At 45.8% G+C, this 24,485-nt stretch overlaps 1 protein-coding gene across 5 annotated transcripts in view; it reads left to right on the forward strand.

Moving 5' to 3' along the window:
* Positions 1-24,485, forward strand: part of KCTD15 (potassium channel tetramerization domain containing 15) — a 131,181-nt gene that overhangs the window by 42,829 nt on the left and 63,867 nt on the right. For all 5 annotated transcript variants that reach the window (XM_029608356.1, XM_029608354.1, XM_029608355.1 and 2 more), the window contains one exon: positions 22,075-22,219. In XM_029608356.1, the coding sequence (XP_029464216.1) occupies positions 22,075-22,219 (145 nt within the window). The remainder of the gene's footprint in view (positions 1-22,074; positions 22,220-24,485) is intronic.

Consider the following 24,485-nt stretch of genomic DNA (forward strand, 5'->3'; position numbering starts at 1 on the left):
CCCTGCCTCAGCCTCCCTCTCCCGTCGAGCCGGGTATGGTTACCCCTGGTCTCCGGGCAGAACTGGACCGGCTGGTCCAGGAGGCCATCGAGAAAGCGATGAAGAAATTGCAACCTCCATCGGCACAGTCTCCGGCACCGGTTCCAGTGCCGCCCCCGACACCGACACCGGCACCGGCTTCGCCACCGAGGAGGGAACCGACCACCGAGCCGTTGATACAAGCGCTAGCACCGCTACTGAGCCGCATGGAGGCGCTCATGACGGCCCTTCCATCGGTGATTCCAGTACCATCGACAACACCACCGTCTCCGACTGGATTTTCATCGGAGGAGAAACACCGTTCCGGATTCCCCCTTCCGGGGTGGTTCCATCGGTGCCTTCTGGTATATCTCCACCGATATATCCTTCGGTTCCATCCATTCCACGCCAGGCACCGATTCCATCGGCAGCACCGAAGCCATCGATGCCATTTCTGGTTCCACCTACGGCACCGATTCCACCTCGGTTTCCATCGATGCCTTCAGAGCCTCAGCCAGGTCCATCAGGGCTACAAGCCCCACTTGATCCCTACGATACCTGGGGTGATGATGATGATACATCTTCTGACACAGATTTGCCTTCGCCACCATCTCCTACAGAGAGTAGAAAAAGATCTCCTCCTGAGGATCTATCTTTCATTAATTTTGTGAAAGAGATGTCAGAAGTTGTACCTTTTCAACTACAATCTGAAGCTGATTACAGACACCAGATGATGGAACTCCTTCAATTTCTGGATGCTCCAAAAATCATCGCTTCCATCCCTATACACCAGGTGTTTTTGGATCTGCTCAAGAAAAACTGGGAATCTCCTTCATCAGTGTCACCAGTTAACAAAAAAGCTGACTCCACCTACCTTGTCCAGTCAGCACCAGGTTTCCAAAAACCTCAACTGGATCATCGCTCTGTTGTGGTTGAGTCCGCGCAGAAGAAGGCCAAGCGTCTTAAGCCACACTCTTCTACCCCACCTACCAGGGACAACAAGTTCCTAGATAGTGTTGGACGGAAAGTCTATCATGGAGCTATGTTGATTTCACGCATAGCTTCATATCAACTTTACATGACTCAGTACAACAGAGCCATCCTTAAGCAGATGCAAGACTATGCTGACACGTTGCCAGACCAATACCAACCGCAGCTTCAAGCCCTTCTTCACAAGGGATTTGAGGCAGGGAAGCACGAGATTAGGACTGCCTACGACATATTCGATGCTTCCACAAAAGTTTCAGCCACAGCCATCTCAGCCAGACGTTGGGCTTGGTTAAAATCATCCAACCTTCGCCCAGAGGTTCAAGATCGTCTTGCTGATTTACCCTGCTTAGGCGATAATTTGTTTGGAGAGCAAATTCAGCAGATTGTGGCGGAGTTAAAAGACCACCATGAGACGTTGAAACAACTCTCATCTGTCCCACCTGAGCTGACCTCCAAGCAACCGCAAAAGAAAGACTCTAAGAAGTCATTCTTTCGACCACGCCGTTATTACCCTCCATCGGCCAGGCCTCGTCCAGCTCGATCCTCTACTAGGCCTCAGCCGCGTCAGCCTAGGAAGCAAAGGCCTACTGTAGCCCCTCCTCCTGGGCCTGCGGCTGGCCTTTGACTCCCCTGTAGGGAACACATGCCAAACCCCTCTTCCGGACATCCCTGTAGGAGGTCGACTGTACCATTTTCTACAACCTTGGTTGCAGATCACCTCAGATCAGTGGGTGCTAACAATTATCGCACAGGGTTACCACCTCAACTTCATAACTCTTCCGGCAGACTCCCCGCCTCTTCAAGCGTGGAGTCTATCCACCCATTTGGCTCAATTACAACAGGAAGTATCCCTTCTTCTGCAATCAAATGCTATAGAACCCGTTCCTCCCTCTCAACGAGGCAAGGGATTCTATTCCAGATACTTCCTAATACCAAAGAAATCAGGGGGACTACGTCCCATTTTGGACCTTTGAGTCCTCAACAAATACCTTCAAAAAGAGAAGTTCAAAATGGTAACCCTAGGCGCGCTGCTCCCTCTGCTACAAAGAGGGGATTGGCTGTGCTCTCTCGACCTCAAGGACGCTTATACCCACATTGCGATCACACAATCCCATCGCAAATATCTGCGGTTTCTAGTAGGCCACGACCATTATCAATACCGTGTCCTCCCTTTCGGTCTAGCTTCTGCCCCACGAGTCTTTACCAAATGTCTCGTAGTGGTAGCAGCATTCCTAAGGAAGGAAGGTGTCCACGTCTACCCATACCTGGACGATTGGCTAATCAGGGCCTCCACCCAACAGATAGCTCAATCCTCCCTAAAATTGACTATTCAAACACTCCTTTCCTTAGGGTTTCTCGTCAATTACGAGAAATCTTGCTTAGTCCCGTCTCAAACCTTATCCTTCATTGGGGCAGACTTGGACACCTTACAGGCAAAGGCTTACCTTCCTCTTCAGAGGGTCCACACCCTAATGTCCCTGGCTCGCCAGCTCCAGTCTCAGAACACTGCCACGGCTCGCCAGTTCCTCATTCTCCTAGGGCACATGGCATCCTCGGTTCAAGTCACTCCCATGACCCGACTAGCCATGAGAGTAACACAATGGACTCTACGACACCAATGGATTCAAGCTTTTCAGCCTCTGTCCTCCATAGTCACAGTCACACAAGCGCTGCGCCTATCCTTAACCTGGTGGACGACTCAGGTCAACCTCCTTCAGGGCTTACCCTTTCTTCCACCGGATCCGCAAGTAATCCTAACCACCGACGCTTCTCACATCGGTTGGGGAGCCCATGTGGACGACTTTCAAACCCAAGGGTTATGGTCCAAAGAGGAAGCCGAACACCAGATCAATTTCCTGGAACTTCGAGCAATCCGCTATGCGCTCCGCACTTTCAAAGATCATCTCTTTCATCAGATAATCTTAATCCAGACGGACAACCAAGTGGCCATGTGGTACATAAACAAGCAGGGAGGCACAGGCTCCTTCCTTCTGTGTCAGGAAGCTGCGCACATCTGGGCGGAAGCCCTCTCCCACTCCTTGTACCTCAGGGCCACTTACCTGCCGGGAGTAGACAATGTATTGGCAGACCAGCTGAGCCGTGTCTTCCAACCACACGAGTGGTCACTCGATCCTCTGGTAGCGACCTCTCTGTTTCACAAGTGGGGTTCTCCCCGCATAGACCTCTTTGCGTCCCCTCAGAACCACAAAGTGGACGATTACTGCTCTCTCATTCGGAGCCAGCACTCTCGGCCGAGGGATGCATTCTCCCTCAAGTGGACAACCGGTCTGCTCTATGCATTCCCTCCACTCCCTCTTGTGTCAAAGACTCTCGTGAAGCTACGCCAGGACGGAGGAACCATGATCCTGATAGCACCTTACTGGCCACGCCAAGTATGGTTTCCAATACTCCAGGATCTCTCCATCCGCAGGCACATTCCTCTGGGAAAGGACCCGCATCTGCTCACTCAAAACGACGGATGCCTCCTCCATCCCAACCTCCAAGCCTTGTCCCTGACGGCATGGATGTTGAAAGGTTAGTCCTTCAGCCTTTCAACCTTTCAGATTCCGTTTCTCGGGTCCTGATAGCTTCACGAAAGCCTTCCACAAGAAAGTCTTACTCATACAAATGGAAAAGGTACACATCATGGTGCACTTCTCAGTCCCTTGATCCCCTTTCCTGTCCAATCTCCAAATTCTTGGACTATTTATGGCATCTCTCTGAATCAGGTCTTAAAACCTCTTCTATCAGAATGCATGTCAGTGCGGTAGCCGCCTTCCATAAGGGTATTGGGGGTAATCCTATTTCAGTACAACCCCTAGTAACACGCTTTCTTAAGGGCTTGCTCCATCTAAAGCCGCCCTTGCGTCCTCCGGCCCCATCCTGGGACCTTAACCTGGTTCTTGGTCGTCTTATGAAACCTCCTTTCGAACCTCTGCACTCCTGTGACTTTAAATATCTCACTTGGAAAGTGTTATTCCTTTTGGCTATTACTTCAGCTCGCAGGGTTAGTGAATTACAGGCCCTAGTTACCTATCCGCCTTACACTAAGCTCCTGCAGGACCGGGCGGTACTCCGCACTCACCCTAAATTTTTACCTAAGGTAGTTTCTGAGTTTCATATCAATCAATCCATCATACTACCTATCTTTTTTCCCAGGCCCCACTCCAACTCTGGAGAGCAGACCCTGCATACCCTAGACTGTAAACGAGCTCTAGCTTTTTACCTAGACCGTACAGTTTCCCACAGGAAGAGCACTCAATTATTCGTCTCTTTCCATCCTAATAAGTTGGGACAACCTGTGGGTAAGCAGGCTCTTTCTTCCTGGTTGGCGGACTGCATTTCTTTTTGCTATGAGCAAGCTGGCATTCCTTTTCAAGACCGTGTTAAAGCACACTCTGTGAGGGCCATGGCGACGTCAGTGGCACACCTTCGATCGGTGCCGCTTCCTGACATCTGCAAAGCTGCAACCTGGAGTTCTCTCCATACCTTTGCAGCCCATTATTGTTTGGACAAGGCTGGAAGACAGGACTCCATCTTCGGCCAGTCTGTCTTGCGTAACCTTTTTCCAACCTGATGTACCAACACCCTTCCACCTACCCGGTTGGGTGTGGATGCCCTTTCCCAAATTTCTCCTCACTTATTGTGCCTGCTGCACACCGTTGGGTACATTTGGTGCAAGTCGGGACATCCTCAGCTCGGTACTCACCCATTTGTGAGGACAACCATCCTGCTTGTCCTGTGAGAAAGCAAATGTTGCTTACCTGATGTAACAGGTGTTCTCACAGGACAGCAGGATGTTAGTCCTCACGAAACCCGCCCGCCTCCCCGCGGTGTTGGGTTCGTTTTATTTTTACTTTCTAGGCACTGCCTGTAGCTTTGAAAATCAGACTGAAGGGAGACCCCTGCTGGCTGCAGGGTCAGTGCCTTGCTGGGCATGCCCAGTAGGGGCCAGTCAAAGTTCTGTTTAAACTTTGACAGAAGTTTTCCGTGGTGGGCTCCATCCTCGATGTCACCCATTTGTGAGGACTAACATCCTGCTGTCCTGTGAGAACACCTGTTACATCAGGTAAGCAACATTTGCTTTGTCCAGAAATGGGTAATTTGTAGTAATTAAATCCCCTGCTAGTATGAAGAAACCGTCCGCCCATTCTTTTAATATAGACAATAATTTCTCAAAAAGGGTCCCTTGATTTGAATTAGGTGCGTATATGTTTGCTAATATGTACACGTCTTTTCCCAGTTTAAATTTCACCAATAGGAATCTGCCTTCCTCGTCCCGGATCACAGAGCAGACCTCCACCACCATATTTTGTGCGAAAAGTATCCCCACCTTCGTATATTTAGATGATTTGGAGGCGGACGCGAAATATTGTATAAGGAATTGGTGTGATGTCATCAGTCTCTCATGTTGTTTTCTTAGGTGAGTCTCCTGACACAGGAGAATGTCCGCCTTTGCTCTAACCGCATCTTGTAGCAATTTCTTACACTTAATGTGTGTTTAAACCTTTAACATTCCATGACAAGATTTTTAAGGAACCCTTCTTATCATTGATAGCCTCTTTTCCCTCGCCATATTACCCTGGTAACATCCTGTGATTCCGATTTGCCACTTATCTGGATAGCTTTAGGAAGTTGTGGCCTGTTACTTATAGTATGTTGACAATAAGATGTATAGATAGAGCGACCAGCATTTCTTGCTTGGTTATTCCCCCCTCCCATTACCCTCCCTGCTCTCCCCTCCAACCCCTGTCTACAATATGCTCCACTTCTTAGAGGGTTTACCCTTGGCCCAGGAAGAGTCTCAGCCGCCTCGTTAGCATGATGATAACAAACTTTCCCTGTCTGCAGACAAAGTAATATGTCATAGAAACTGTACCGCAATGAACCATACTTTCACACCGAACTAGCGATATTCAGTCTTTAAGTCTTGAGTGTGCTGGCTTCAAGAGAGCCAGCTCATTTTCTTGAACCCTCAAGTACTCAGCTCAGCTTCCCAGTGCTGCTTCAGGTCTCACTGTCTCGTTGGATATTTCCTTCGTCTGATTGCCTGCTTAGTCTCTTTCCTCCGTGGGTAACTCTCTGCCAACGAGCGCTGGGATCCTTATGCGAGGAGACACTAGAGATGCTCGGTTTTGTAATAAGGCCCACCTGTAGGCCTGCCGCTCACATGATTGTCCTTGCTTCTTCAACGGTACGCATTCTTGAAGATATTCCATTGATTGTGAAATGCAATCCGAATGGGAACAGCCACTTATATTTATGATACCCGGATCTCAACGCCTGTACCACCTCATGGAAGTCTTTCCGTTTTTTTGATCGTTACCGGGGATAGATCCTGGAACAGTTCGATTCTGTGACCATGCCAGTGTATATCGCGTAGTTTCCGCGCCTGAGTCATGATTTATTCCTTCACTGCATACTCGTGAAAGCATACCACGATGTTGCGGGGTTGTCACCTCAGGATTCAATATCTGACTGCAGATATCCAGGACCACCTTTTGGCAATCTGTATACGCAGGCTCTTCTGGAACCCCTCTCACATGCAGGTTCCCCCTCCTTGAGCAGTTTTCCAAGTTCTCGACTCAGTCCCTCAGCTTGTTAGTCTCATCATTAAGATTTTGGAGGTCCTGCTGAAATCCCTCAGTCATTGTAGCCTGCTCCTCCTGATGGCTTTCAAGCGCTTCCACACGATTACCCAACTGTGTATTCAGCCCTCAATTCTAAAACTATATTTTTAAGTTTCTGCTTTAGTTGACCCATATCTGCATGCAAGTCCCCAAATCATTTTTGAAAGTTCTTCCTGGAGAGAGAGAGTTCCCTGCTCTGGGTTCATTTGAGCGTGACGCCGCATCTCCCGGTGCCTGGGAGTCTGAACCGGCGCCGTTTTCTTTCTCTGTCCCCTCCTCCATTTCCCCGGGACTTTTCGGCGCTGCAAAGTCGTAGGACAACTGTTTTAAGTGGGGTATTTTTTTCCTCATTGACATCTTCAGACTATAAGGTCTCGGCGGCAGCGATTGTGCTTCTTTTTTTTTTGCGGTTTGCGTTGCAGAGAGCTATTTTTAGGGCAATCGGGGCCGGAGCTCCTCTCTCAGGCTGCCATCAGCCTGCGTGATGTCACTTCCTCCTCCGCTCTGGGTCTCCTTGTTATGGTAGGAAATCCTATCCAACTTAGAGACAGGGATACTCTTCCAGACCTTCTCTGTTCAAGTTATGCTCACCACTGTCTCAGCTGGGGTACCCATGTAGAAGGTCTCCGCACCCAAGGTCAGTGGTCCGCTCAGGAAGCACAACATCAGATAAACTTCCTGGAGCTCCAGGTGATCAGATACATGCGCTGGACGTTTCGGGATCACCTAGCCAACAAGGTGGTCCTCATCCGGACCGACAACCAGGTGGCAATGTGGTACCTCAACAAGCAGGGAGGCACAAGATCATTCCTCCTATGCCAGGAGGTGGTCCAGATCTGGTCGTGGGCTCTGTCCCAAGGCGTCCTGCTCCATGTCATGTACCTTCCAGGGATGGAGAATGTAGTGGCAGACAGCCTGAGTCACTCGTTCCACCCCCACAAATGGTCCCTGAAGCAGGAGGTTGCAAATCAGATCTTCTGTCTTTGGGGAACCTCGGACATAGATCTGTTCTCATCCCTCTGTAACAAGAAGGTAGCTCTGTTTGCTCCCTGATCCAGGAGAATGGCAAGCCAGCATTAGATGCCTTTGCACACCATTGGGGTAGGGGCCTTCTGTATGTGTATCCGCCACTTCCATTAGTATCGAAGACCCTCCTGAAGCTCCAGCAGGACCAGGGGACCATGATCCTCATCGCTCCTTATTGGCCGCGGCAGATCACTCCTGCAAGAACTCGCCCTGAGGGAACTGAGCCTTCTGGGGGCCTTCCCAGACCATATTACACAGGATTGGGGCAGGCTGTGTCATCCCAACCCCCAAGCCTTAGCCCTCATGGTGTGGATGTTGAAAGGCTGATTTTACAGCTCTTGGACCTCTCGGATGCGGTGTCTCGAGTCATGTTGGAGTCCAGGAGGCCGTCTACTAGGAAGTCTTACAAGCCTAAAGTGCAAGAGGTTCTCCGCTTAGTGTGTGAGTCACAGTTTAGATCCGTTCTCTTGCTCTACACCTGTGTTGCTGAACTACCTGCTATACCTCTTGGAGTCTGGCCTAAAAACCATCTCAGTTGGGTACATCTTAGTGCTATTGAGGCTTAGCACCAGGAGGTGGATGGTGCGCCCATTTCGGTACACCCTATTGTGGGTCGCTTCATGTGGGGTCTGCTTCAACTGAGGCCCCCCTGAGGCCCCCTCCCCCCCAGTGTCCAGGGACCTCAACATAGTCCTGGCCTAGCTTATGAAGACTCTTTTTGAGCCTCTGCGCTCCTGTGATCTAAAGTTCTTGACCTGGAATTTCATCTTCCTAGTGTCAGTCACCTCGGCGCGCAGAGTCAGCAAACTTCAATCTTTGGTGTTGTACCCACCTTACACGAAGTTCTTTCACAACAGGGTGTTTCTGCATACACATCCTAAGTTCTTGCCGAAGGTGGTAACAGATTTCCATCTGAATAAATCCATTGTCTTACCCAACAATTTTCCAAAGCCTCATTCGCACCAGGGTGAAAGGGCTCTCCACATCCTGGATTGTAAGAGAGCCTTAGCCTTTTACCTGGAAAGGACGGCAGGCAGGCCATAGGCAATCTACGCAACTCTTTCTCAATTGGGAGTTGTAGTAGCCAAGCAGACATTGTCCAACTGGCTGGCAGACTGTATCGCTTTCTGCTATGTGCAGGCGGGACTTCAGCTGGGGGGGACCATGTCAAGGCTCACTCTGTTCGAGCCATGGCAGCTTTGGTGGCCCACTTGTGAGTGGTTCCCCAAAGACGAGATCTGCAAGGTGGTGACATGGAGTACCCTCCACACCTTTGCCTCGCACTTCTGTTTGGACAGAGACGGCTGACGCAATAACAGTTTCTGCCAGTCTGTCCTCCAGAATCTTTCAGATGTAAAACCCAACTCTTCCTGCATCAGGCCCATTGTTCAGGTTCAGGCCGTCTCCCTCTGTTACCAGTGGTTGTTGTGTCCATTGGCACCTGGTTAGGTGACTGTTGGTTCCCTTGTTTGGGGAACAGCCTGTAGCTAGGTATTCACCCAATTGTGAGGACTACCATCCTGCTTGTCCTAAGAGACAGCAGAGTTGCTTACCTGTAACAGGTGTTCTCCTAGGACAGCAGGATATTAGTCCTCAGTAAACCCGCCTACCACCCCATGGATTTGGGTTTTCTCCTAATTTATTTTATTTTATTTTTTTCGTAATTCTATATTACAAGGCTGAAGAGGGATCCCGTGTGGATAGTGGCAGGCTGGGCAAGCTCAGTGTGCCAGTCAAAGTTTCTAGAAAGTTTTCCGTGCCGGGCTCCATTTGATGATGTCACCCACATGTGAAGACTGACATCCTGCTGTCCTAAAGAGAACACCTGTTACAGGTAAGAAACTCTGCTTTATTGTATTCTGTCACTAAGCTGGACCTGTACTTCAGAGATCTATGCAAAAGCTGAGGCTGAATCATTAAGAATGTAGGAAATCTGATCTGACTTGGGCATGTCTTGCACAATTTTCTTTCCTTTCCATTGGGTTATTTCCTGCAAAAGGGATTGGTGACATTCTGCAACTGAATTTAATACAGTAGGGCTCTGTTCATCAATGACTTACAGTCATGACATTTATGTGGAGGGGATGTATATTTAACAAAGAGGCTGCTCATCAAGTCTTCTCCAAGCACGTTTCACAAAATTGATGTTCGTTGCCAAAGGGTAAGGGTTACTTGGCATGGCAGCCATAGTCGGTAGATGGATGCATCAGCGTGAATGAGCTAGTTTCCCATTAACACAAAATAAAACCTTTCTGAAACATTTGGGGCAGAAGTTAAGTTTGCCCTAGGGAGGTTCATCCAGTACATTTGCCATTTATGTGGTTAAAGAATCTGAGCTTATAATGACCTTGGCAGTAATAGTGTGGTAATATTTTTTCAGCCCTAAACGATTTTATTTTCAAACAATGTTACCAATGTTTTGGACACAACACTGACTTTGCTTCACCAACAGCCTTGCACATTCCTCCTCCTCCCTTTCTTGACAAAACTCATGGCCAGTGGAAGGGAATTCCCAATACGCATTTATATTTGATATCCACCCCTTCCCCCCCCCCCCCCCCCCCCCCCGCCACGATAAAAAGACAAGATTGTTCTCCATATGCACACTCATGGCTTTGTATGTCCAATCTTTCTTCAAAACCTCATCAGGGAGCACTTGCAGCTTTGCTGTGTCAGCTGTCATTACCATTTGACAACTGAATCCCAATTTATACTGTGGCATGACCAGATCAAGAGTTTCCAACTTGCCATATGCTTTGGAAATGTACCGTGGCTCCAGCAGGCAAGGATGTGGCTTTGTCTAAGACATCAAAAGTGGATGGCATGTAAAGCAGAGGATTCTTTGCAGAATGTAATAAAACTCCTCCTCGCTCTGGAGACTTATAAAGTGTCTGGACTCTTTTTTTTTTTATGAAGGGGGCAGGCTTAAATATAACAGATTGAAGCATACCGTGATGCCAGCAGGTGCCATGAATGTGCTGCCCCTATCCAGCACACTCCTGGTGCTGTATGAGAAATCCAAGCTGAAAAAAGAACTACTCGCAGAAGGTGGCTCTCATGTTTCACGTGTTACGTGCGATTGGAAACTGGGCGGCACGAAGCTTAGACTCGCAGCTGCTGAGTGGTCCTCCTTTGAAGCTTTTATGAAAAAAAGAAATCCTTAAAGAAAAAAAAAGCTTCAGAAGAGGTGATGAACTAGATATAAATGGTCAGCGCTTCACGCGTTCAGCTGATATTTTAAGCCTGGTTCTGGCCTCGCTTTTAAAAATGAATAATTTTGTAAAGAGATGGAAACTGTGCGGCATGAGAGCGCCGATTCTCATCATCCGACTCATAGCACTGGCGCATCCGAGAACACACAGGGCGAGCCAGGGCTTCACAGGCACCGTCCATGACTTAGCTACTTCAACAGGGTCTCGTGTCTGTGAGTCAGTTTATAAGTTTTTGTTGCTTTTTTTTATTTTTTTTCCTGTGATGCTGTGATTTTGAGGAGGCGCTGAGTTGGGAGTGGAGTGGGTTCTCTGAGCTGCTTCTCTCTCTTCCCACCCCCTGGATCCCACCACCATTGGTTCAACAATCAGAACTCTGCTTTTACCTTTCCATATCAATTCTTTGAAAGCTGATTAGAGACGGGCTTGGTTTCCTGCCTTCTCCCCCTTCAGCCACTGCCTCCTGGCAAATTAAACAGAGGCTTGGCTTGGCTGCTTTAAGAACATAAGAAATTGGCATACTGGTTCAGATCAAGGGTCCATCAAGCCCAGCATCCTGTTTCCATCAGAGGCCAATCCAGGTCATAAGAACCTGGCAAGTACCCAAAAACTAAGTCTATTCCATGCTACTGTTGCTAGTAATAGCAGTGGCTATTTTCTAAGGCAACTTAATTAATAGCAGGTAATGGACTTTTCCTCCAAGAACTTATCTAAACCTTTCTTAAATCTAACTTCACTAACCACATCCCCTGGCAACAAATTCCAGAGTTTGTATGTTGAGTGAAAAAAAACTTTCTCTGATAAGTTTTAAATGTGCTACTTGCTAATGTCATGGAGTGCCCCCTAGTCCTTCTATTATTTGAAAGAGTAAATAACTGATTCACTTTTACCCGTTCTAGACCTCTCATGATTTTAAACACCTCTATCATATCCCTCCCTCAGCCATCTCTTCTCCAAGCTGAACAGCCCTAACCTCTTCAGCCTTTCTTCATAGGGGAGCTGTTCCATCCCTTTTATCATTTTGGTAGCCTTTCTCTGTACCTTCTCCATCACAACTATATCTTTTTTGAGATTTGGCGACCAAAATTTTACACAGTATTCAAGGTGTTGTCTCACCATGGAGCAATATAGAGGCATTATGACATTTTCCGTTCTATTAACCATTCCCTTTCTAATAATTCCTAACATTCTGTTTGCTTTTTTGACTGCCGCAGCACACTGAGTCGACAATTTCAATGTATTATCCACTATGACCCTCGATCTCTTTCCTGGGTGGTAGCTCCTAATATGGAACATAACATTGTGTAACTATAGCATGGGTTGTTTTTCCCTATATGCATCACCTTGCACTTATCCACATTAAATTTCTGCCATTTGGATGCCCAATTTTCCAGTCTCAGAAGGTCTTCCTGCAATTTATCACAATCTGCTTGTGATTTAACTACTCTGAACAATTTTGTATCATCTGCAAATTTGATTACCTCACTCATTGTATTCCTTTCCAGATCATTTATAAATATATTGAAAAGTACAGATCCCTGAGGCACTCCACTGCCCACCCCTTCCACTGAGAAAATTGTCCATTTAATCCTACTCTGTTTCCTGTCTTTTAACCAGTTTGAAATCCACGAAAGGACATTGCCACGTATCCCATGACTTTTTACTTTTCCTAGAAGCCTCTCATGAGGAACTTTGTCAAATGCCTTCTGAAAATCCAAATACACTACATCTACCGGTTCACCTTTATCTATATGTTTATTAACCCCTTCAAAAAAAATGAAGCAGATTTGTGAGGCAAGACTTGCCTTGGGTAAAGCCATGCTGACTTTGTTCCATTAAACCATGTCTTTCTATATGTTCTGTAATTTTGATATTTAGAACACTTTCCACTATTTTTCCTGGCACTGAAATCAGGGTGTAAGTTTTATACTACGCTATCCTGCTAAGTGTGTTGTTAAATCCTCTGGAAATACCTTTGTGTTTTATAACCCTGATCAGCTTAGGCAGTTTTTGTGTTCTAAAGAGCAAAATCCCAACAGCAATTAACCGTGCAAAGAAGTATGATATGGAGATCAGGGTAGCTGGATGTAATTAGTATTACAATTTCCTCGATCTCCCCTTTATTTTCTTATGTTTTCCCCCCATATTGCCGCAAGAGTGATGTACACTCTTGTTTTTCAAAGCAAAGTTATCTTTGTTTGTAATTTATAAAATGGTGATAAATAAAAAATTAAAAAAAAAAAAAAGATATATCTCTGTGTCCATCTCTGCCTAGAGCTAGCCTATCGCTGCAAGTCAGTAAGGGGCGGAAAACGCCCGTCCAACCCGCGGCACCTAATAGCGCCCTCAACATGCAAATGCACGTTGATGGCCCTATTAGGTATTCCCCGCGATACAGAAAGTAAAATGTGCAGCCAAGCCGCACGTTTTACTTTAAGAAATTAGCGCCTACCCAAAGGTAGGTGCTAGTTTCTGCCGGCACCGGGAAAGTGCACAGAAAAGCATGGTGGTATTAAGTCAGAGGTCCCGAAGGGTGAAAAAAATTTTTTAAATGGGCCGGCGGCTGTCGGGCCGAAAACCGGACGCTCAATTTTGCCGGCGTCCGGTTTCTGAAACCGTGGCTGTCAGCGGGCTCGAGAACCAACGCCGGCAAAATTGAGCGTCGGCTGTCAAACTCGCTGACAGCCACCGCTCCAGGGCTAAAGGAGGTGCTAGGGATGCGCTAGTGTCCCTAGCGCCTCCTTTTGCCTGTTTCTACCGCACCACCTAATTTGCATACTGTATCGTGCGCATCGGCGAGTGGCCGGTGTGCACGCCGGGAGAGCGGGCGTTCATTCCGCAGACTTTACTGAATCGGCCTGACACTAACTTCTGTTTATTTGCTGCCTTACTGACTATTAAAGCACAAACACACTAAATAATATACCGCAATAGTTTACTTCTCCCCAATACTTAAAAAAAAAACCCCAAACATTTCCCAAGCAATAACTTACTGATTCCTTTCAACTGCCAGCAAGGTGATCCTCTCCTCTCAGTGCTCCCATTGTCCCTAGTTTATTCGTTTGCCCAAAGCCAAAGATCCACCCTTAAGGAGCCCAGAAGGCTGTCAGAAACATTAGCCTGGCTGTGATGGTTGTCGGTGCCTGAAGAGAATGGACCTCACTTGGATGTACTTTGGACTTCTTAGCCTCGTTGATTCTTTGTGTGCTATTGATTTTTGTTTTGACCGTGCATTTGGTCCCTGCTGTAATAATATTGTCTTGTTGTCCAATAGCCTTTTGTGGCTGCTTTATCTGAAATGTTTTTAAAATCTCCCTGATTCTCCTTCCCCTCCTTTGGCAGTATCCGAGGGAAGAGGAGCAGACCTGAGGTGAGGTGTAAAGCTTCTCACAAGGCTTTGCTAGATGAGTGCTTGGGCTTATTTTGTGTAGTTATGAACTCCCCTGAGGCAGGGGCTCCTGAACCAGTCATCTAGAGAGGGAATACAATTCATGGCTTTTAATTGTTACTTATCAGACTGATGTCGTGTTGAATGGTGATACACCTCAATGCACAAAAATTACCACTGGAAAGGTGTAATTTCAATGTGAAAAATAATCTCGAGCACCTTCAGAATCCAAGTTCCATCTATACATTTTGTAATTTTTTTTTTTTTTTTTTTGAAATTGCAACTAAGCTAGACAAAAAAATGAAAAAATTCATCCAATAAATATATATATTGAAAAGGTGGCAGGTTTCATATATTCAACATTACCACCCGGCAATGAATTTGACTTGTTCTAATCATCAATCACCAACCTCCATCCAAAAAATGCCATGATTAGCTTGTACAACATAAACAGCTTTAAATATGTTTTTGTATCTTTTTACAGCACTTAAAAAATGTGCACATAACTTGAAACAATAAATTTAGTTTATATGAATATTGTCCTTTAGTAAGTTTTTTAAAGATCAGAGAGAGGTGTAGAATTAAAAGTAAAATAGTTCAATACAATGGGCTAGATTTTAAAAGCCCTGCGCGCGTAAATCCTCCCAGATTTACGCGCGCAGGGCACTCGCGCGCCGGCGCGCACAAAGCCCCGGGACGCGCGTGTTCGGGGGTCAGGGGGCGGTCCGGGGCAGGTCTGGGGGCGTGGCGATGGTTCGAGGGCGGACTGGGAGGGCGGTCCCGAGTCCCCCGGCACTCCGGCCTGTGCCGGGGGATGTGAGGCGGCACGCGCAAGTTACGCCTGCTTCAAGCAGGCGTAACTTGCCCAACAAAGGTAGGGGGGGATTTAGGTAGGGCCGGGGGGTGGGTTAGGGAGGGGAAGGTGGAGGGACGCGGAAGGAAAGTTCCCTCCGAGGCCGTCCCGATTTCGTATCTTATAAAATCCGGCGTACTTTTTAAAGATCTACCTCATTGTGTTTCAACTAAAAAAAAAAGCTTACTGCCCTCCCGACAAGGCCACGTTTGACGAAAAGCTTTTCTTCAGGGGATGTCATTCCTCACTCAGACGACACATATCACAACTGAACTGTGCACTTCTCTCTTCCACGGATGCCATGTTGCCTTCAAATGTCCATTATATATATATATATATACCATTCAAGTGTCTACAACCCAGCCAATAACAGACGTGAGAAAGTGGAACAACCAGTCAAAATGGAGGAAAAACAACCCAAATGTTGCTGGAGAATACTCAAGTTTTCACTCATGATAAAGCTGTAAAATCGAGTTCTTCATTCATACCCGCTGGAGACTGCGCCTTTAAAGTAAAAATCCTAAACGCTTCCTGATTTAATTCTGCAAGCATGTCCCCGCCACGTATGGAAAGATGTTTGTGATCAATGATTGCAATCATAGTTTTATTCAGTTAAAATGGACAATCTAAGCACATCTGCACAATCGGTGCCAACATGTTCTTTGTCTTCAATCGAGATTTATGTTCATTCAGCCGCACTCGCTTGGGACGAGTGGTCCGCCCTACGTACACCTACGGGCACTGTAATACATACGTCACATATGAAGAAACTCAAATCAGTATAAAATCATTGGAATGCCCTCCCCACGGACATTCGCCTCGAAACGTGTACTCTAACATTCAAAAAGAAACTCAAGACCTGGCTCTTTACAAAAGCCTACACTTAAAGGTCTAGCTCAGAACCACATCCCAGAACTTGAATCATTCTCGCTTTTATAATCATATCAAACAACTCCTAATTTTTATCCTTGGTCTCACAATTCCAAATCATTAAATATTTGAGCATGCTACACCAATACCTCTTAATCCAGATGTAACCTCAGTTTTTGAAGTCTTCACTCCTATAGAAATAACCGCCAGTTCTTATTTACTTAACCCTATTCTGTAGACGTAAACTTTTCATGAAGACTGTAATCTGTAAACACCTGTATTTATTATAAGAATTTGTATTTACTATTTATATTTATTATTTAGCTATTAACATTGTTCTGTTACCACTTGGTACTATTTCTCTCCTTTACCTCAAACTCTAAGTTCCTACTAAGTTAGCCATGCTATTTATACCCAATTGTTGGATGTAATTGTATATTTGTTTAATTGTTCAATCTGTTTGATGTAATTTTCTGTTCCTTGTTCTGTGTAAACCGAAGTGGTATGCACAAGTGCATGAACTCCGGTATATAAAAGCCTTTAAATAAATAAATAAATAAATAAATAAATAAATAAAATAAATCTCCTTTTTATTCTGTATCCTGTAATGGGATCCAGCCATGCATTTCCCTCAATCATAGTTTTGCAATATTGACATAGTCTACATTTAAAGTGGCCCGGTTCTTGTGTATCAGACAGTCGCTCCTGTAAATGGGAATGTACTACTCAGTCCCCAATATTATTCCATATATATTTTAATTGTAACTACTGCTTAGGATTTTATTCTCGGATCAAGATGTTATTTTTTTTGTCTTTCTTTTAGTGCTGTCACAGCTATAACTCATAAATCATCATTAAAAGGAGAGACTCAGAACTTAAAACAGCTGCACAAAGACATTGAGCACATGGCCCGGGGGCCCATCTCTACCCCTGCCATGGCCCAGCGTGATGGGTAGAGTCCAGCAGCTGCACAACGATTAGGGAAGGGAACCCAGAAATTAGGTTTCTTCTGTCCCACTGCCCCCATCCCCATCCAAGAGCCGAGGGATAGTTCTAGCTTCCCATCCCGAAGCAGCATCGATACAATTTCTAGGGCTTTGCTGGAGAATCTGTCTCTTCTCCCACCCCAAGTCCCTCAGAAGCCCAGGACAAGCAGTGGCTTTTCGGCTGTAGCAGTCCAAGGCACAAGTTGATTTATTTTAGCTCCGCCTGCGCTGTGTAGGTTCAATAGCAGGGTTGCCACATCACATAGTTGCAGTTCTGATTTCCTGGAGGGAACTAAGATTGCATCTCCAGACACGAAATGGGACATATACCTGGACTGGGTCAACGTGCTTGCATTGATAAAAGGGCAAGATAGCAACCAATCAATACGGTGTTCATCAGCAGGATTGTTTCACCCACAGTCCTTTGTATCTCAGGACAGTGGCAAACGCAGGTACAGGAACTTAAAGGGATGACTAGCTCTGTAATGTATATTATCTTAATTCATTCTCGCATGGCCTTTGCTATTTGTGCATACACTCTCTAAATGTGCTAATCCAGCCTGCAGAGGATATTGAAAGAGTTCTCACTGGCTGAAAGTTTTTTTGGGGTTTTTTTTGTAAGCAGAATAGTCATCTCTGTTATGTGGAATTAGCCATACAAATTGCTGAATACCTGGAGATATATATGTCTCTCTGCCAAATAAATAAAAAAATCTTCAGGTCAGCTGAGAAATTATTTCTGGGTAATGGATGCAGATAACAGTGGTGATTTTTTTTTTTTTTTAAATTACGGTAATTAAAAGTCACCTGAAAGTTGAAATGAATGGCTAGTTTAGGAAAAAAGAACCCATGAAATATTACATGAAAATGTTAGACCTATCTGAGAATAAAATGGGATGTTGTCTTTTTAATGTGTTCAAAGTTAGTCGAGCAGAAAGCGTATTAAACAACACTTCCAGAGTCTGAGTTCCTTGCTGTAAATCCTACCATGAGGTCTTCCAAGTGACTTTTCAGGGTAATGCAGGCTGAAACAGGGGTAGTATATTGGTGGTTTGGTTTGCTGGGGGTTTTTTTTGGGGGGGGGGGGGCTGGCGGGGAGGGGCAGGCGAACATTCAGATATGTTGAATAAGGAGACAAAAGATGCAGGGAAAACCACAGGACTGATGTGTTTTTATAGCAAAGGGATGGTGAATAGCAGTCCTTGGGTCTGGTTTTCTGGAGAAACAGAGCTGGATTTTAAAAACGTTCGCGCGTAAAACCCCGGGCCTTATGCACGCCGGGCCAATTTTCAAAGGGCCCAGCCACGCGTGGAAACCCCCAGGATGCATGTAAGTCCCGGGGCTAGCCAAAGGGGCAGGATGGGGCAAGGGGTGGGGCTAGAGGCGCCCGGCACAGCGGCTATTTCCCAGGGTGCTGGTGTGCGCAACATGCTCCTGCTCGGAAGCAGGAGCAAAAGGTAAGATAAGAAATTTTGGGGGTATTTAGGCTAGGGGTTTGGGGAAATTCCCTCCCAATCCGCTCCTTAATTGGAGCGGACTGGGAAGGAACTGGGGAAGGCCCCGATGTGTCGCCGCGCGTAATCGCATTAGTCTACACCCCCCCCCTTGTGCGCGCCGACCCGAAATTTTTATAACATGCGCGCACCAGATTACATTAGGGGTTGCCACCTCGCCCCTGTCGGCCGAATAAGCTGCTCCAGTCCTGCTTTTGCCCTATGGAATGCATGGATTTGTGATTCTGGTCCCTGCTCCTTACCCTCCTCCCCCTGTTGATTTTCCTTAAGAATTTCAGAACTACAAATCCCTGCATGCAGTGGGGCAAAATCCTGAACTGAATCAGCCTGTTGAGTTGACCTGCGGCAAGATGACAGCCCTGTTTCCCAGGTGCCCTGAAAACTGGCTCTGCCTTTAGCTCTCGGGAGCCAGAGAGTTCACCACCTGTGGAGAGTGTGACGCAATCTTGGGACGGGAGTTGTCATGTCGCTTGACTTTCAGAGAAGACCTTCAACATCTCCCAGAAACCACTAGGATTCTCCTCCCATGAATACTGGAACTGTACTGCGCTTCTCCAATGAGAGAAGCCAGAAGAATGCTGGGCTGCATAGAGAGAGGAATATCGAGTAAGAAAAGAGAAGTGATTATCCCCTTGTACAGGTCCTTGGTGAGACCTCACCTGGAGTATTGTGTTCAGTTCTGGAGACCGTATCTCCGAAGAGACAGAGACAAGATGGAGGCGGTCCAGAGAAGGGTGACCAAAAAGGTGGAAGGTCTTCATCAAATGACTTATGAGGAGAGATTGAAGAATCTAAATATGTACACCCTGGAGGAAAGGAGGAGCAGAGGTGATATGATACAGACTTTCAGATACTTGAAAGGTTTTAATGATCCAAAGACAACGACAAACCTTTTCCGTAGGAAAAAAATCAGCAGAACCAGGGGTCACGATTTGAAGCTCCAGGGAGGAAGATTCAGAACCAATGTCAGGAAGTATTTCTTCACGGAGAGGGTGGTGGATGCCTGGAATGCCCTTCCGAAGGAAGTGGTGAAGACCAGAACTGTGAAGGACTTCAAAGGGGCGTGGGATAAACACTGTGGATCCATAAAATCAAGAGGCCGTCAATAAAGAGTGGGTGGCTTGCCAGAATGACGGCTACTGCCTGGAGACAATACCCTTATTCAATAAACATACACATGGTTACTGTGACTTCAACATCGCTCTAAGCTACAACAGCAAGAGGAAATGTGGAAAAAAGGATTCGCACTCACAAAGTGGGGAGTAGCTGGCTTGTTACGGCGGTTACTACCCCAAACCAAATAAGCCTGATACTTCACTTTCAATGCATATCCAGCATAGCTCTCTGCTTCAACGGCAGGGGAGAAGAAAAACTGATACTTCACGCATATCCAGCATAGCTCTCTGCTTCAACGGCAGGGGAGAAGAAAAACTGATACTTCACGCATATCCAGCATAGCTCCCTGCTTCAACCGCAGGGGAGAAGAAAAACTGATACTTCACGCATATCCAGCATAGCTCTCTGCTTCAACGGCAGGGGAGAAGAAAAACTGATACTTCACGCATATCCAGCATATCTCTACTTCAACGGCAGGGGAGAAGAAAAACTGATACTACAAGCATATCCAGCATAGCTCCCTGCTTCAACGGCAGGGGAGAAGAAAAACAACCAATAAGGGCTGAATAACACAGTTTGGGTAAAACAAATAAGCATGGGTGTAGCTTGCTTATTGCGGCGGTTACTTCCCCTACTACCCATAACTAATCAAGCTTGATATTTCACTTGGTTGCAGCTCCATCACTGCTCTCTACATTAATGGTGGGGGTGGAAGGGAAATAGAACCAAAGAGCTAAGAGAAACAGATAAGTATGAGAAAAAAATGTGAAGCTTGCTGGGCAGACTGGATGGGCCGTTTGGTCTTCTTCTGCCGTCATTTCTATGTTTCTATGAGACATTCTCCCAGGAAATTATTGGATCTATTTCCTTTTGTAGAGTGCCCGGTGGGCTGTTTATCACTTGATAACACCCCCATTAAGATAGGGGGAAAAAAATCCCTGCGCTATGTATAAATTTGGATTTGGCAGCCTAGGTGTAAATGGACAGAGGCATTTTCCTGAAGCTCACTAGAATATTTCAATTGAATGAAGTGGGGACTTATTGGGTATCATGGAAGTTGGTATTCTGTATTGCAGAACTGGAGGGAATCCGTGCTTTTTGAGGGATGGGGCATAGAATGGGTTTCAATAGGATTACCAAATGTTTTGTGTGTAATTTTGAAATCCAACACGAATGCTGGTATTAAGTAATACAGTCCCAATACTTCATTCAGGTATATAAATGTAAAGTCTCATTTATTCGAAAATTGGCAACTCCATTGTTATAAAGCGCAATCTTTCATGCACACGGGGTCCCCCGACACGGTCCCGTGTTTCGCCAGCGGCTGCGTCGGGAGGGATGCCCACAAACTCAAACAGGAAAATCTTAGACGGATTTCTTAAGTTCCAGGCTAAGATTTTCCTGTTTGAGTTTGTGGGCATCCCTCCCGACGCAGCCGCTGGCGAAACACGGGACCGTGTCGGGGGACCCCGTGTGCATGAAAGATTGCGCTTTATAACAATGGAGTTGCCAATTTTCGAATAAATGAGACTTTACATTTATATACCTGAATGAAGTATTGGGACTGTATTACTTAATACCAGCATTCGTGTTGGATTTCTACATTACTGGTTTGAATGCTGGCCATAGCTCGGTTTGCTTGTGGTTTGTGTGTAATTTTGAAATGTAAGCCTCTCTGAGGCCTTGTATGAATGGCAGTATATCAAATGTATTTAAATAACTTCTGGCGGGGCTGTATCGATGGATTTCAGCACACACACTCCAAGTATGTTATGGAGCGCAGGGCCTTACACTCAGCTCATAGGAAGTGATCACAATCCCACCTCGGACTGCGTGATTGCTTTTGATGGACTTTACCTTGTTTTTTTATTTTTTTAATCCTTTAAAATTGCACTGCTAGCTTTAAGTTTTTAGTGAGGCTTGCGCACCCGGTGATGTCACAAGCCGTTGTCAGATCACCGTCACCATTGGGTCAGCGCTTTGGAATTGGTTGTGCATCGACATCACTTGACAATGGTGGTCACGGCACGCCGTCTGCCAGACAAAAAGGCTTGGTTGTCCCTTGACCGTTGCCCGCATATGGGGTTGCCGCTGCCGTTCCTAGGTCGATACTGATCCAGTCCTGGATTTGTCCCTTCGCACTCATGGAGATGTAGCGCTGATGTCCCTAAAAACGAAACAAAAAAAAATGTGGGTCTATGCATGCACTGGGGACAAAACCGTGTGTGTGTGTTTGTGTACCCATACAAACTTACCTACATATGCACGTACACGGAATTTGGAAAATTCCTCCAGGAATACCTTTGCATTCCTATTTCAAATAAGTAGAAAGCTTACACAAGATACATATTAACTCTATGAACAATTTTCAGAAATGCCTTTTGCGTAGACTGTGTTTTAAGGCCTACCGGCTGTATTAAAATGTTTATTCTCTGTTTTTTTTTTGTCTTGCCTTTTTCCTTTTCTGCTTATAGAATAAGCCGTCTATTTAACGGCACTGAGCCTATTGTCCTAGACAGCTTAAAGCAACACTATTTCATTGATCGGGATGGAGAAATTTTCAGATATATTTTAAGCTTCCTAAGGACCTCTAAACTGCTGCTCCCAGATGACTTTAAGGTAAGAGAAGCAAAAAATCTGCAGTTGGTTTTGTTTTGTTTTTTTTTCTTTCTCCTCAATCCTGGCATTTGTTTTAGGAGGCTTGGTGTTTGTGAGCTTGACCTAAAAACACATTTTAAAGGACTGTTACTGCTTTTAAGATTCCTTTCTATTTATTTATTTAATTGTAATGCTTCTGTATCAGGCAGGGGATGCTGCGATTCACTAAGTGGACCACTGGTTGTCATGGATACCATAAAAAAAAAAAAGTTAAACGATGAAGCCCAAGGCTAAATCAGTTTTTTATAACTAATTTTATTTTCTCACACTTTTTGGCCTTATTTATCGTGCTGTTTTAATAATTTTGGAGGGGGTAGTCTAGCACTTTGTTTCTCAATTCTCAACGGAGGCGCAGAAGATTTTTGCAGATTTGGGCCACCAGCGTTGCAGAAATCTATTCCCCATTGCAACTTGAAGGCTCACCTCAACTAAACCCAAGCTTGAATGGAACATAATCCCCGTCCCTCTTGCTGGTTTCTGCTTTCTAGCAGACATAATGAAGAAAGATTATTTTTTTCTTTTTCAGGAAAACCCTAAACTTGCATTAAATTGTAAACACTTCTAAATTGCTTTTATTTCCTCCAAAGTGAATGGTGGAGGAGATGGAATTGCACGAGAGGATCTCTGGGGAACGGTCGCTTTTGCTGAACTGCCGAGTGTAAATAAAACGAATCATTGTTTGTGATTTTTTTTTTTTTTAAATGAGATTTTTGCAGAATGGGAACCAAGCTGATGTTCCACAGGAAAGCCATGTTAGTCTGACTGCAGGCCAAGCCCGTGTGCGTCCACTATATTGATGATACTGGGAACATATAGAGTAGTACTTGTCATCAGCCCTCCCAGCACCACTATCAGCACTTCTCTCTTGAAGCCTAATTAAAGATCCTTTGGGAGTTTTATTGTTTCTCAGAATAGAATAGAGCAGAACATTTCACATGTCCCTTAGATCTTAAGTTCAGACTCTGCTTTTTAGGTTGTGGGTTAGTGCTTGTGACAGATGCCAGATATATTATAGTGGACCTGGACTTGGTAGTGAGGATAATGCTCTGCCTTCCCATAACCCTTCATCCTGTTTAAAGTTGGTTTGGAAGGTACCACTAGTATCCATGAGGACTGAGTTAATGTAGAGTTTGGTCTCTGTACACGATAAACTTTTGACCCCCCCTCTGTGGACCTCATCCAGCTACAGGATGCAGTTAAGCAGTTCATTTCACATGGGCCAGTGAATAGCCAATATGGACCAAGACTGGATTCAGAGCAATAGCAAGAGCATAAAAGTGTCCATGTTTAACTGGGAATGAACTCGGCAATCCTAGTTTTCCTACAGAGACTGCAGACAGTACTTACAAAGCTGGATGTGAACTGTATGGAGAATTTACATGCTTATCTGCCCAGAATAATGAATGAGTGCAGGGTACACATTTTTAAAATAAATTACAAACTATCCTGTCTAAGGAGTGATGTCTTACAAGTGGTCATGCTGTATTGCTGGCATTTGGGATACTTCCTTGCACTGTGAACAGAGAGAGCTGGGCAGACTGGATGGGGCAGTTGATCTTTTTTTTTCTGCTCTTACATACTAGTATCATGTTAATTTTTGCATTTAAACTATTGCCTTTTTTTTTCTTAGAAAATAGGATTTGCCATACTGGGCCAGACCAAAGATCAATCAAGCCCAGTATCCTGTTTCTAATAGTGGCCAAGCCAGGTCACGAATGTCTGGCAAGACCCTAAATAGCAGATTGTTAGGATTCTGTTAGATCAGTTAGTAAGTGAACCCTGGGCCGAAGTGAGAGGTAGTACCGCCCATGGGGAGGAGCCCCATGAGCCTCACTGTCGGGAGGCTAGGTCTCAGCTGAGGTCAGACACAGAAGCAATATAGAATCTTTATTAAAGGGATAGAAGCACTACCTGCGGAGCGGGGGTTGCCAGAGAGGTGGTCACACAGACCCAGAGACACAGGGTTGGTGGAATGGGAAATACCCAGAGGGAGAACCTCCATAGCGTTGGTAGTGGTCCATGGAGCGGGTACACCGGAGAGGTCTCCGGAATTAGCAAGGATGAGTTTCTTTGCCAAGTCGACCTTTAGGCAGGGCCAGCAGGTTTAAATATCCAAAGGTAATGATGTCATCTGGAGGAGACGCCCCCGAGGTTCCCGCCATGACGTAGATAAGACCTGGCCTGTGCATGCGTGCGTCTAGAGGGACCCGATGGCAAGATGGCGGTC

Source organism: Rhinatrema bivittatum, chromosome 7, assembly GCF_901001135.1.
Source record: "Rhinatrema bivittatum chromosome 7, aRhiBiv1.1, whole genome shotgun sequence".
Taxonomy (NCBI): Eukaryota; Metazoa; Chordata; class Amphibia; order Gymnophiona; family Rhinatrematidae; genus Rhinatrema; species Rhinatrema bivittatum.